This window comes from Zingiber officinale, chromosome 6A (assembly GCF_018446385.1).
Source record: "Zingiber officinale cultivar Zhangliang chromosome 6A, Zo_v1.1, whole genome shotgun sequence".
NCBI lineage: Eukaryota > Viridiplantae > Streptophyta > Magnoliopsida > Zingiberales > Zingiberaceae > Zingiber > Zingiber officinale.
The window spans coordinates 114,518,205-114,534,053 of NC_055997.1; the positions used below are offsets into that span (position 1 = coordinate 114,518,205).

Consider the following 15,849-nt stretch of genomic DNA (forward strand, 5'->3'; position numbering starts at 1 on the left):
ACAATAAGTACAAGAACCCTAACCCTAGTTTCTTCTTCTTGCTCTTGATCCGCCTCTTGACTTGGAAGAGCCTCCAAGAACCTTCAAGAACTGGCGATCTCGAGCTTGGGAAAAGCTGTGGAGGAGCTGGTGAAGATCTGAGTTGAATCGGTGAAGTTGTCTGAAGGAATCGCACGCCAACGGCTATAACCAGCGGTCGGATCCCAATCGATTGGATTGCTCCCGATCGATCGGGAGGCTGGATCGATCCACGGATCGATCGGGCAGCTTGGCGATAAGCCGGATCGATCACGGATCGATCCAGCGCTTATCATGGCCAGTCGATCGATCCATCGATCGATTGGGACCTCTGATCGATCCACGGATCGGTTCTGTTCGCGGGGACTCACCGGATCGATCGGCGGATCGATCCGAATCTTCTGGATCGATCCACCGATCGATCCGGTCTGGATCGATCCACGGATCGATCGAAATCTTGGATCAATCCACGGATCAATCGAACTTGCTGGATTCAGTGCCCTACTGGATCGGTTTACAAAACCAAGTCCAAAGCCCCTAAACCAACATCTAGTCAACCGCGACTTGTTGGTACATAAGACTAGCATCCGGTCACCCCGGCCATTAGGACTCTCTCACCAGTGTCGGTCGATCCCTGACCCACTTGGACTTTTCTCTTGCAAGTATCCGTTGGTCCCTCGACCTACTTGGACTTTTCTTTCTCGTGCAAGTATCCGTTGACCTACTTGGACTCTCACCGGATGTCGATCAACCTTGACCCCGGATTTCTCTTGCACTCACCAAGACTTTTCGATTGCCTAGCTTGACTAGGTCTTTCACGGCTTCACTCACGTGATTTTCCTCCTGCTAGCTTCACTCACTAGGACTTCGATTGCTAGCTTCACTCACTGGGTCTTTCACCGGCTTCACTAGGATTTTCCTCTACCTAGCTTCACTCACTACCAATCAAGTATCCGGTCATCCTCGACCTACTTGACTTTTCTTGATCAACCTTGCATTGTCAAACATCGACCCAAACCAAGACTCGAGCTTGGTCAACCGGTCGACCTTGACCGAGGGATGTGCACAACAATCTCCCCTTTTGATGTTTGACAATACCAACACTATCACTTCTAATACCACGTGTAAGTTAGGCTAATCCCATTAGCCTCCTTCTTCATGCCACTAGGTAATGAATACATAAGTTAAGCCCTTCATTCTCCTCCTAAGAGGGCAAACTCCCTCTAGGTAATGAAAGCCTAACTTACTCCCTTTCATTCTCCCCCTATTGGCACACATCAAACCATCTTTGAGCACACATCAACCCGTGCCTCAATTTTGGGCACTCTTCAACAAATGCCCCATTGTTGAAAACTCTCCCCCTGAAGAGTTGCTCATCGTTGTTCACAACTTCACTCGTTGTGACCAACACGATAATGAAGGCCCATACCCTTCATTAACCTTAACCCTACATTCTCCCCAAAGTAGGCAAATGCCCATCCTTGAGCATTATCCACTTGAAGCCACTTGAACAATGAGGATATCCACTCCCCATTAAAGTTCAAACGCTCAACCTTGAGCATATTCTTAACGGAAGGTTGACCACCTTCCAAGGTTCATGAAAAATAATTTTCATGTCTTTAAAGAGTCCTCCCCTAAAGACATGGTGGTAACTTCTGTCATTGCACCAACAATGACTTGGAATCCCCAAAACTTTAGGAAACCCAATTTTAGAAGTTTTGAGGTTCAAATATTCAAAATTTGAAACAAACCTCAACCTAAACTTCAACTTAGCCTTCCTTAACCAATCCATCCTTGTTTTCCACACGAAAACACCCTTTTATGTATACAAATGTATTTTCAGGGGTTTGGAATGGTTACCTAGACTAAAATAGGTTTAGAGTGCTGAAATCAGGCCTTCCCAGCCAAAATCAGCATCCTGGATCGATTGGAGTTGGGTTTCAATCGATTCAGCCTATCTGAATCGATCCACTGATCGATTCAGGATGTGTGGATCGATCGGCTGATCGATCCAGCGAGCTTCTGCTCACGAGAATTGCCTTATGAATCGATCCACGGATCGATTCAGGCACTCCAATCGATCCATGGATCGATTGGAGCTCTGATAGTTGCTGAATTTCAAATTCAGCCAACTTCAGAAACCCCTAGAAAATTCTACAAAAATCTAAAAATCATGAAATTTCGTGTAGACATTATTTAGGGCATACTTTATCATGGAAAAATAGTTTTCTATGAAAATACATCATATTTTCAAAGATTGACACAAACTTGAAAACTTGCAAAAACTTTAGTGTTTTCTTCAAGTTTGTGTATAACTATTCAACGGTGATTACTATCAAAAGATAGCCTTCACCAAGGTTTTCCAAAATTATTTTTAAAACATGTTCAAAACCAATATCCCACCATGTTCCTTGGGCTTAATGCACATGACTTGTACATTAGCTTTCCCAATGATGGGAAAACACATAACTATGTGTTTTGATGAACCTAAAACTCAAAAGAATGCACTAAATCAACATCTTGAGTTTTGTTCATCTTCCTAACATCTCACTTGTATCTAATGTACACTAAAACACGTACAAGTCACCTTATAGTCCTTGTGAGATATGAGATTTTGGTTTTGCCCTAATCTAGGGATCATGCATATCTATCTAGGCATTCTAGAGATATTAGACATCCACCTAGGATGTCACTTGTCAATACTTGTTGTTAAATGCCATTCGTCCTTAATTACAAGGAATTAAACTTAATGCATGATTATGTTATGGCATACATCAAAAGAAAATAATTTTCAAAAGAAAATATCCTATTACTACATGATGTATGAATGTCATGACATGGTATTTTTGGATTTTTCATAATAAAACAATGAAGTCAAAAATAGACATGATGTCATGGCATATGATGGGCAAACAATCATGGCAAGATTTAGCATAAATAAAATATACCTAGATTACCTATCTAAATATCCTTAATCACTTAGCTAAACTCAAAATATACCACTTGTTTTAACTTAAAATGATACCACTTGTTTTAATTTAAAACATTAAACCTAGATTGCCCTAAATGCTTCAAAGAAATGCCAAAACCTAAATTGACATTTCTTATTTCTCTTGATTTGTTTATGCCACTTAATAATTAAACATATCCTCAAATGTTGGCATATTTCATTTTTCCACAAGAGTAGCACTAAGAAAATACCAAAGTCCCAACTTGGTATTTCTTATATTTTTCTAATTTGTGCCATTTTAAGATAAAATCAATTTTTCCATCAATAGACACATGTTACTCTTTCAATGAGTAAATAATAGTTCCATTTCATTTTCAAAGGTTAACAAAAACCTTGAAAATACTCCTTGAGTGTCAATTTCCTCAAAGTTGGGTTAACTACCCTTCTAATCGGAGTTGACACTCTCTAACCCATCTATGGGGTAGAGAAGATGCTCCTAGGAACCCAACACCTATTGGTGCTCCTTGGATGCTCTAGGTATTCACTAGCGATAACTTCCCTAGATACCTTCCTAGTGACCTTGTTTGGCTTCTTGGAAGCCTTGGTCACACTTTCTAGGTCAACTCTAGGGATAACCTCCCTTGTGACCTTGTTTGTGACTTTCTTAGACTTCTTAGAAGTCTTAGTCACATTTATTGCAAAAATACTCTTAGGGATGACTTCCCTAGTATTTTTAGCTTGACCACTAGACCTAGGGTTTGTTCCATAACTATATGGAACTCTATGGTAAGAGGACACATCCTTCTTAGCCTTTGGTTTGTATCCCAAACCTCTATGGCCATTGGATGACTTTTGTACCCTTAAACTTAGGTTATGCTCATTTTGCCCTAATAGGATATTTTCCATCCTTTTTAGGGTCTTTTCCATTTTATCAAGTCTTGACCTCAAGACTTGATTTTCCATCACTAAGTCCTTAGTTTTTGGTTTTCCATTAAGTTCATGAGCATTTTTGTGTCTAGGCTTGTAGCTACAATCCTTAGAGTTCTTGCCTAGACTTTTACCTACATTCCTATCCTTAGGTGTAGTAGTTTTAGCATGAAAAGCTATATGTTTTTCTTTAACGCTATCATGCTTTCTATTTTCATGGTAAATAGCATTAAAATGATAAAAATTAGAACTAGCATGCTTTTTACCATGATGTAAAGGGGTAGGCTCAATAAAAGTTACCTTCCTTTTTACCTTAGAAGCTCCCCCTTGACTTGAGCTCCCTCCTTGAGCCTTGACCATCTTCTTCTCCTTAGGGCATTGACTCCGGTAATGCCCCTTTTGATTGCAAGAGAAGCACACAATGTGCTCCTTGCTCTTCTTTGTTCCGGGAATGGTCTCCTTTGGCTTCTCCTTGCCCTTTTGTGCCACTTGACCCTTCTTCTTGGCCAAGTTTGGACACTTGCTCTTGTAGTGCCCATGTTCCCTACATTCAAAACATATAATATGATTTTTATTATTAATTGAACTATTTTTACCTTCTTGTGTAGGGATGGCACTTGCTCCTCCATTTGATATTTCTTGAATGTCGGAGGTGGCACTATCTTCTTCTTCTTCACTTGACCCGGATGTAGAAACTTCTCCTTCTTCTTGATCCGGTGTCACCAAGGATTGCTCCCCCTCAATCCTAGAGGTAGAGGCTTCATCATCTTGAATATAAAACAAGGAGTATACTCCCTCCTTGTTCCCTTCGGTGCATTCCCTTGAGGATGAAGCTTCTTGGATTTCCTCTTCTTCGGAGGTTGAGCATCTCTCAATCTCGGAGTCCTCCTCTTGGTCTTGCTCCAAAGAGTCACCCTCTCTGGATTCTTCATCTTGCTGGAGAGGATCTCTGTGAAGCTTGGCCAATTTGCTCCATAATTCCTTTGCATCTTCAAATTCTCCAATTTTGCAAAGGATGGTGCTTGGCAATAAATTGACCAAAAGCTTGGTCACTTTGTCATTGGCCTCGCACTTTTGGACTTGCTCTTGGCTCCACTTGCTCCTCTTGAGAACTTTGCCCTTTGAATTTCTTGGAGCCTTGAAGCCTTCCATTAGAGCAAACCATTGCTCTATCTCCATCATAAGAAAGTTTTCGATTCTTGATTTCCAAGAATCGAAGCTCGTGGAAGTGTACGGTGGAGCCACCCTTGTGTCAAATCCAAGTCCATCTTGGAATTGCATCTTGAAGTTGAGCTTCTTGAAATCTTTGACTTTTGATGAATTTGCTTCAACTTCTTCACCCTCTAGCTTTTCTTGTTATGCTTGACCCTTCCGGCAATGATTCCGGTGAAGAGCGGCCTCGCTCTGATACCACTTGTTAGGACCAAAAGTAGCTAGAGGGGGGGGTGAATAGCTCGTCGCGTGCTCGTCGCTCGGCGTTGCTTGTTTCTTCAAGGATATGCAGCGGAAAATAACAGAAACAATCACACACGCTAACACGGTTGGTTTACTTGGTATCCACCTCACAAGAGGTGACTAATCCAAGGATCCACACCAACACACACACCCTCCACTAAATAAACCTCTCCTTTATGGTAACTACCAAGGGCGGAGAAGCCCTACAAGACTCAATACAAGAAGAGAGGGAAGGGATACAAGAAATACAAGCTTACAATAAGTACAAGAACCCTAACCCTAGTTTCTTCTTCTTGCTCTTGATCCGCCTCTTGACTTGGAAGAGCCTCCAAGAACCTTCAAGAACTGGCGATCTCGAGCTTGGGAAAAGCTGTGGAGGAGCTGGTGAAGATCTGAGTTGAATCGGTGAAGTTGTGCCGAAGGAATCGCACGCCGCCTATATAAGCGACGACGGTCGAATCCCAATCGATTGGATTGCTCCCGATCGATCGGGAGGCTTTGGATCGATCACGGATCGATCCGAGCGCCTCTGCGCTCTGAAACTGCCGGATCGATCCACGGATCGATCCGGCGCTTATCGAGCGGCGGCGTCCCAATCGATCCAGCGATCGATTGGGACCTCTGAATCGATCCACGGATCGATCCGGAGGGGTTCGCGAGGACTCACCGGATCGATCGGCGGATCGATCCAATTTCTGGATCGATCCACCGATCGATCCGGATCTGAATCGATCCACGGATCGATCGAACTTTGGATCAATCCACGGATCAATCGAACTGCTTGGATCAATCCACGGATCGATCCAAATTGGTTTTCAAAACCAAGTCCAAGCCCCTAAACCAACATCTAGTCAACCATGACTTGTTGGTACATAAGACCTAGCATCCGGCCCCCTTGACCGGCTAGGACTCTCTCACCGTGTCCGGTCAATCCTTTGACCCACTTGGACTTTTCTCTTCTTGCCAGTATCCGGTCAGTCCTCGACCTACTTGGACTTTTCTTTGTCTAGCAGTATCCGGTCAATCCCTTTGACCTACTTGGACTCTCACCGGATGTCCGATCAACCTTGACCCAATTTCCCTCTTGGGTTCTCTCCCCCTAGACTTGCCTAGCTTCACTCACTAGGTCTTTCACCTGGCTTCACTCACCAGGATTTTCCTCCTGCCTAGCTTCACTCACTAGGACTTCCCAATTGCCTAGCTTCACTCACTAGGTCTTTCACCTGGCTTCACTCACCAGGATTTTCCTCCTACCTAGCTTCACTCACTAGGACTTCCCAGTCAAGTATCCGGTCATCCTTGACCTATTTGACTCTTCTTCAATCAACCTTGCATTGTCAAACATCGAAACCCAAACCAAGACTCAAGTTTGGTCAACCAGGTCAACCTTGACCTGAGGGATGTTGCACCAACACAAACCTCCATTGAAGCCGCTTTATTTCTGTCCAACGCTACCTTTGTGAACCTTAACCCAACCCTCACCTATGCCTCTCACCCTAATCCCTTGACAATCTACACAAGTTATTCCATAGCAACAGCAATACTCAAACTTAGGTCGACTCTTTCCTCCCATGATGATTTCTACCCAGTTGTATGGATCAGTCATTTCATTAGACTCATACAAGTTGGTAATCATGCCAAATCTGACTTGTTAAACACAATTGTTGCTTAATTCAATGGCTTCCTTACTGTGAATACCTACAAGATCAAGTCAATGTCTCCCTATGCCTACAATTACCTTGCAGATCTGCCTGATTCATGGATAGGAGAGAAAGAACCCATCGTGTATATGTTGAGTAAGGTGTGTTGTTCAGGTACGTGTGTGGTTTGGCAATTGCAGGTGGTACTTGCAGGCAAGCTGGTGCAAAGGAACAGGAGCACAACTTGGATCGGAATGGAAAACCATCCACAGAAAAGATATTGGGATCTCCTTATTGCTAATTGGAATCCCAATATCTCTTGTGGTGGACGTTTTATGCTGCTTCCTTGTTGATGAGTTGTTTGTACTATTGATGGAGATCCTCATGTGTAGTTGGTGTCAGCCATGTGCAATGGTCGAGAGGGGAGGGGAGGTGTCAGCTTAGGGTGATGGTGTAGGGATCGAATGATTTGTCAAAAAAGAGGACTTTTAACGACCAACACACACTTGGGCTAAGTTTATCATTTCTGCTGCACCAGTTCCTTTTGGTTTGACCTGATTAAACCTCGCTTCAATCATAAAAGTTTCCCACCCTATATAAGATTGGTTAACTTTAAATGATTAATCCCAAATTACCCACTAATCTCGCAGGTTCAGCCTTATTTGAGTGTAATTATACCTAATTAACCCTTCTAATCACCAACTAATTGTTAGTAAAATATCAGAGTATATCTTAAGTATTTTAGTCTATCTGGGGCCTGGGATTATGTCTGTGAAATACAAATATCACAGTAAAATTTATATCTGCAATTGTGACTTAACAAAAAAAGAAAAAACATAATTATCATATTTGAGTCTTCTTAGACTCATGATATGATCTTTTCCTCATCTTCATTTATCAGATTTGAACTTTGATGCTCGGATTCTTCTATTACACTCCAATACCCATGTTAACACAACACAGGGTGTTGGATGTGAGTTTGACACTTGAAGAGAGGTCAAACTCTGTTTGTGAACTCTGTGGACATACACAAAAATCTGTATAATTTTACAACATATGTTTGCAGTTCTATCTCCTCAAAAACATTTTAAAAAAACTAATGGTAAACTAAAATGGAAAAAGAAAAACCTGAAATCATGAAGAAAAGAGTGGATCTTCGACCTTCATTTCTTATGGTGTGTTGTATGTAATGTGGTTGGTATATCACCAAAGAAGCTAGAAGATATGCTGAAAGGTAAAGGTTGGAGCAAGAAGAAATGATTTGTTATGTATGAAGATGAAGAGAAAGAAGGTAATGGGCTGGAAAAAAGGATGGGATGGAGCATGAAATGAAAAGTTTTTTTGCTTAATAGAGGGAACAGTGCATCTTTGTAAGTGAGAAAGAAGCAATCTCTCATTTTTAATGCTCTATTAATGATTTGGATAAATAGGAATAGATATGATGCATTGAATATGCACCCTATTTTTAAGGCATCAGGTAATAAACCCATTGACTGTTGTGTACAGTATAGTATATTAGTATCACTAGCTATTTAACTTGTAACTGATTTATTTTATTATCATTTTTCATAATTATAAATCTTTATTATAATGATTAAAATATGTCATAATTAATTCTATGGTTTACATTATCTCTGCATGTTCCCAAAATCAGATACTTTTTCTAGTGAGTTCCCATGCTCTTATTTTGGAAAAAATATATATTTCTCACAGATTCATGTCCGTACCAGATATCCAAGTTTGAGTACCTTAGAATTAAATATCATTCCCTATTTTATTGAGATATCTTATTGCCGATAGTTTTGATGCATTTACCCTTTTTCTATCAGAACAAAATATTACACAGTCAGCTGGAGTCTCTATATGCCAGATTTGGTGAAAAGGGACATAATTCTGCTGGAATTGTCCCCCAAACTGTAGATTCAAAAGCAGAGAGTGATTTGCATAGTGTTATCAGCTATCTTCGCCGATCAAAAGAAATAGTAAGTGGACTTTTTTTTAATACATTTAATTATGATTTTAGTTCTGTATCATGATAAACAAAAGTTATGCAGGCAGAGACTGAGATAATCCTGTTAAAGCAGGAAAAGTTACGCCATCAAACTCAAGTATGTTATGTTCACTGTTCCTTTTTTTGGTTCTACCTTCAAATATTGTCTATATATATATATATATATATATATATATATATATATAAAGAGAGAGAGAGAAGAGAGAGAGAGTCTTGATACCCTACTTACCTTATGGTGCTCACCTTGACCTAAGCTCTAAAACAAATAAAGAAAAAAAATATACTTGGTGCTCACAAGGTGAGCTCCATAACAAGTAGGGTAACATCCAAACCCTAAACTCTAAAGACTAAACCCTAAGCTCTAAAAAAATATACCTGGTGTTCACCTTGTGAGTACCATAACGTAAGCAGGGTAGCATTCTTGTGTATATATATATATATATATATATATATATATATATATATATATATATATATTTTGTGGAAAATCAAACTATCCTAATTTAGTTAATTCTAATATTATGCTACACATGTTAATATCTTGTATTTATAGCTATTCCCTGTAATTAGTTATCAATCACGCAATTAGTTTCCTATTAATTAGGATTTCTGTATTTAGCTTTATTTTAGGTAATACCTTGTGTATTTATATTACATCTATCCATGAATAAGATGTACTTTGTTTTTCCTCTCAAAAACGACATAGTATCAGCGCCTAGGTTAACCTAGGACCCGCTGTTTTTGCCGCCAATGGCTGCAACCCTAAACTGTAACGTCTCCTCTGCAACGACATCGCCATCTTCTCCTCTGCAGTGCCAGCGTCTTCTCCTTTGCAGCGCCAGCGTCTTCTCCTCTGCAGCCACAACGCCCCTTTCTCCTTCTAATCGTTTGTCTCAGTCTTCATGGCCTATTCCAACCAAACCTCCGATGATTCATCTGTCACAAACCCTCATGTTTCTTCTCATATACCAAGCAGTTCACAAACACCAGTTGATTCCTCCTTTGCCCTTAACATCGGTCACAAACTTGATGGCCACAATTATCTTCAATGGTCCCAGTCCATGATGATGTTTGTGATCGGCCGTGACCGCGATGACCATCTCACGGGGGCAGCCGTCGAACCTGTTGTTGGTGATCCAAATATCAGAAATTGGAAAACAAAAAACAATCTTGTTATGTCATGGCTCATCTGTTCCATGATCACCGAAATAGGAGAAAAATTTCTCCTCTATTTATCAGTGAAAGAAATTTGGGATGCTGCCCGTGAAACATTCTCAATCAGCGACAACACCATAGAGTTATTCCACGTCGAAAGCATTCTTCAAGACCTACACCAAGTTGATCCCTTCTTCTTCACATTGACAAGGCTTGGGCAAAAATTGGATCATTTTGAATCTCATGGGTGGAAGTGTACTGACGATGCTGCATACATCAAGAAGATTATTGAGACTAAACAGGTATTTAAATTTCTTATGGGACTAGAGAAGTCTCTCGATGAGGTGCGTGGCCGAATTCTCAAGGTGAAACCTCTCCCTAATCTTCGAGAGGTATTTTTTGAAGTTTGTCGTGAAGAAAGTCGGAAAAGGATCATGATGGGAACTCCAATCGAGACACTTTTCTCTGAGTCTTCTGCCTTAGCCACTGCCATAGAAGAATTCACATCTCTGGCTACTCGAAAACAACCTCAAAATTCTGCTCCACAAAGAGGACGGCCACGATGTGAACATTGCGAGAAACTATGAGAGACTTGCTGGGATTTGCACAGCAAGCTAGCAAATTGGAAGCCTACGCGAAAGTATGACTATCGAGGTAATACTACTACTGTTGATGTGCCAAAACCATCGCCCTTCACCAAGGAACAAATGAATGTTCTCAGGCAAATCTTCAAGTCTCAAGTCACTGCCAATACAGTCAAGTCACTGCAGCAGCCGCTGAAGGTTCTCAAAGTACTGCCCATTTTGCCTTTCATTTAACAAATCAGCACCCATCCTCCTCTTGGATAGTCTACTTTGACGTCTCCGACCATATGATAGGTGATAGGAGATTATTCACTACATTTGTTCCATATTATGGTTCTCAGACTGTACATATTGCTAATGGGTCACAATCCAAAGTCTTTGGAAGTTACGCCTAACACCATGTCCCAAAATTAGATTGTAACTTGCTCTCTGTAAGTAAACTTAATTCTAACCTTAATTGTGAGACTAAATTTTTGGCTCAATCTTGTGTTTTTCAAGCATTGGATTCAGGGAAGATGATTGGCAGTGCTAAACTCTGTTCCGGATTATATCTCTTTAAAGCAAGCAATCCTCTCATTGGTAAACAACCCAGCTCTCAGTGTCAACCAATCAAGTATCTTAAGACTTGTTTTCATTCCAGTAAAGATAGTGACATTATGTTATGACACTATCGATTATACCATCCAAATTTTATGTACCTAAAGCATTTGTTCCGATCATTATTCATTAGTAACAAAACAAATTCATTTATGTTTGCCAACTCTCTAAACATACTTGTAGCACATATTCCCCTATTACATATAATCCGTCTCATCCATTTTCCCTTATTCATAGAGATATTTGGGGTCCTAATAAAATACCAAATCACACTAGGGCTCGTTGGTTCTTACTATTAGTCAATGATCATACCCGAATAAGTTGGGCATTCCTTATGAAAGATAAATCTAAAACCAGCAACATTTTTAAAAACTTTCATGTAATGATTAAGAACCAATTCCATACGGATATCCAAGTTTTCAAGTCTGACAATGCCCATGACTTCTTTAATTCCAATCTTGGTCCATTTTTGAACGACCATGGCATTGTACATCAAAGATCCTGTGTAGAAATTCTGCAAAACTTGATTGCTGAACGCAAAAATCGTCACATATTAGAAGTAGCCCGATCCATGCTGTTTCAAGCTAATGCCCCAAAAAGATTTTGGGGTTGAGCTGTTCTTATGGCAACCTATCTGATAAATAGGATGCCTTCTTGTGTCATCAACTTCCAAACACCACTCTAAGCCCTTGTCCACCTATACCCAAACTCTCATCTTATTTCAAAAATTCTGATAAAAATCTTTGGTTATACTGTCTTTGTCCATGTCTACCCCCATAATAGAAGTAAATTTGATGAACGTGCAATTAAATGCATGTTCATTGGGTACTCCTTGAATAAAAAGGGTTACAAATACTTATCGCCTATAACCCATAAATTCTACACTACCATGAATGCCATTTTTTTTGAAAGACATCCATTCTTCTCCAATTCTGAAATTCAGGAGGAGAGTCATACACATGAATATCAGAATTGGAGTTGATCCTCCTCATTGACACTACTGCTTTTGTCTTAGCAACCTACTAATAATCAACCACCTTTGGTCGACCAATCTGCTGTCCAACTTCAGCCTTCAGATGGTCCACTTAGTTCAATCTTCCATATAAGTCTATTAAAGTTTACACGAGGAGAAAACGCCTTGAACAGACTGAGCACAACCAGGAGACAACTCTGAATCTAGTGACAAACGAAATAGCGCAGGTTGAACCGACAATTAGTCCACAGTCAGAGCTTGTGGATTCTAAATCACTAGATAATTCTATCTCCAATTTGGATCTACCAATTGATCTTCAGAAAGGTACCAAATCCTACACAATGCATCCAATTCAGAATTATCTTTCATATGTCAGTCTCTCACTAAAGTTAGAGCTTTTGTGTCAACACTATACAAAATCCAAATCCTGATGTATTTGAAGCCCAACAAAGGCCTGCATGGCATATTGCTGTCCTTGAAGAATATCGGGTTGTAATGGTGAATGAAACTTCGATATTCACACCACTATCACCTGGGAAGAGAGTTGTTGGATGCAAGTGGATTTTTTCCGTGAAACATACGGCAGATGGAAGTGTTGATCGATTTAAGGCGCGTTTAGTTGCAAAAGGATTCACACAGTCAGGATTGACTATCTTGAGACTTTTGCTCCAGTTGTCAAGTTTAATACTATAAGAGTTCTCCTATCTTGCATCGTAAATCAAGAGTGACCAATATTCCAACTGTATGTGAAAAATGCATTCCTAAACAGGGATTTAGCTAAAGAAGTATATATGAAAATTCCACCATGATTTGAGAATGGTCAGACAAGAGGGAAAGTGTGTAAAGAAATCTGTATGGACTCAAGCAGTCACCGCGGGCGTGGTTCGAGAGGTTTTCCAAGGTCCTGAAGCTGGAAGGCTACTATCAATCCCAAGCCGATCACACATTGTTTGTTAAGCATGCCCCCAATGGTAAGGTGATCATTCTAATTGTATATGTCGATGATTTAGTACTCATGGGAGACAATGAAGAGGAAATAAACGATTTAAAAATGTCCTATCCAAGGAATTTGAGATGAAGGACCTAGGACTTCTCAGATATTTCTTAGTATGGAAGTTGGTAGATCTCGTCAAGGAATATCAGTCTTTCAGCACAAATACGTGTTAGACTTACTTCGTGAAACTGGTATGAGTGGTTGCCGTCCATCGGAAACACCTATGGATCCTAATGTCAGATTGAAGGCTAGAACAAAAGAAGAACCTGTTGATAGGGAGCAGTATCAGCGCCTAGTAGGTAAATTGATTTATCTCACTCACACATGGCCAGATATTAGTTATGCAGTGAGTTGTGTTAGTCGGTTCCTCACCAATCCTTCAGTCGATCACTTGAAGGTTGTTCATAGAATCTTAAGATACTTGAAGGGAGATCTTGAAAAAGGATTTTTCTTTAAGAAAACGACAAATCGATAGTGGAAATCTTTATAGATGCTAACGGGGCAGGATCTCAGAGTGATCGAAAGTCAACATCTAGTTATTGTCCATTCGTATGGGGAAATTTGGTCACTTGGCGCAGCAAGAAACAGTCAATAGTTGCTCGTAGTAGTGCTGAGGTAGAATTTTGAGCCTTAGTTCAAGGCATTTGTTAAGGAATATGGTTAAAATGATTGTTGAAAGAGCTCAGAATTAGTTTCCAAGGTCCTATACAGGTGATGTGTGACAATCAGTCAGCTATGGCAATGACTAAGAATCTTGTCTAACATGATCGATCAAAACATGTTGAAATTGATTGACATTTTCTCAATGAGAAGATACAAGATAAGAGTGTGTTGATGAACTATGTCCCTTCTCATCAACAAGTTGTGGATATTCTCACCAAGGCTCTATTCAGATCCACCTTCGGTGAACTTATTCTCAGGGTCGACTTAATGAGTATCTATCGCATAGTTTGAGGGGGAGTGTGGAAAATCAAACTATCATAATTTAGATGATTCTAATATTCTGCTAGATATGTTAATAACTTGTATTTATAGCTATTCTTTGTAATTAGTTATCAATCACGCAATTAGTTTCCTATTAATTAGGATTTCTGTATTTAGCTTTTTATTTTAGGTAATACCTTGTGTATTTATACTACATTTATCCATGAATAAGATGTACCCTGTTTTTCCTCTCAAAAACCACATATATGCACACATATTCTTCTAAATCTGTACTCTTTCAAAGGTGATAGTATGATCTAATAATTCTTTGAATATAAATATTGTTTTTTAGGCTATCTTTTGTATAAATTAAGTGTTTTTATGATGGTGTTAATTTTACATTTGTCATTTTTTTTATTGTTAGAAGTTATTAGTAGAGGTGTGTATATATTCTATGGAACTGTTTCCATATAGCAATATTGCAGTTTAATCATTTAAACTCTCAACATTCAGAACACTTTCTGAATTCTGATTATAAACAAAATTGGTTTCAGTGACAGCAAGTTGCTACCATTACTATTGTATTCAGTTTTATGTTGGAAGAGAGGAGAGATTCAGTATGCTAAGTCAATATGATGGGATAATGACACAAGAAGGTTATGAACTGGGCCTCCTGGGCCTCAATTAATCTAAGTTTGTTAGAAACCTGACATCCTGTGCAATAATCAACATTTGGAGATAATAGGTATTAGCTTAAATAAGATCTTTTAATCATTGATTTTCAACCATTTTAACATTCTCATTCTAGAGTAGCTGGTCTCAGAATTATGAATTGTTTGAGCTCTTAGTTTATTTTATCAAGTATTTTAAAGAACTTTGGCAACTTTTTTTCCCATCTTCAATTGAATTTGGGTTCAGCTTCTGTGTTTCTAATTGTAGAAACAAAAGCACTCTGCCTTGACTCAGTAGAATTCATCTTATCATTTAACAAATAACTAGTTTTTAACAACTTATCTGGTTCATAGAATTATTGGATATATTAGACCAAGTGTATCCATCTTCGAATTTTATTTACTATTGACATACTCTAAATCTTGTAGGTTTATGATTTTTGTTTTTTTTCTCGTTATGCTCTTAATATTGAATGCTTTCAATAAAAATAGGTTCTTTATTTATCTAAATTACCATTTTAATTCCCTAGCTTGAAACTGCACTTAAGGCTTCTGAGACAGCTAAAGAGTTGCTTCAATCTAAACGTGAGAATGATAGAGCACTATTGTTAAAAGATGAAGAATTGAAGGCTCTGCTGATTCAGGTAACAATTTTAAACTTCGGCATTCTTTTACCATATTTAGTTTGCAGGTGGATTTAGCATTGGTTGCTTGTTGTTAATCTCATTTTGAATGATATTTACTCCATGCAGGTAAGAGAAATAAATTTGCTTCGTGAAAGCAACGTGCAGCTTCGTGAAGAGAATAAGCACAACTTCGAGGAATTCCAGGTTCGGTAAAACATACATTGCAATTGCTACTATCCTGTTGGTGTTGGGTATTGTGTGTCATCTTGATTTATGTACATCTAATCAAAGTCTTGAGGTTCATGATGGCTGAAATAAAATCAA

General features: G+C 39.3%; 1 protein-coding gene across 1 annotated transcript in view; it reads left to right on the forward strand.

Annotated features, from left to right (window-relative positions):
- Nucleotides 1–15,849, forward strand: part of LOC121997553 (nuclear-pore anchor-like) — a 69,283-nt gene that overhangs the window by 48,992 nt on the left and 4,442 nt on the right. The window contains exons 35-38 of the mRNA XM_042552024.1: nucleotides 8,820–8,972; nucleotides 9,045–9,098; nucleotides 15,430–15,543; nucleotides 15,652–15,729. Of these exons, the coding sequence (XP_042407958.1) occupies nucleotides 8,820–8,972; nucleotides 9,045–9,098; nucleotides 15,430–15,543; nucleotides 15,652–15,729 (399 nt within the window). The remainder of the gene's footprint in view (nucleotides 1–8,819; nucleotides 8,973–9,044; nucleotides 9,099–15,429; nucleotides 15,544–15,651; nucleotides 15,730–15,849) is intronic.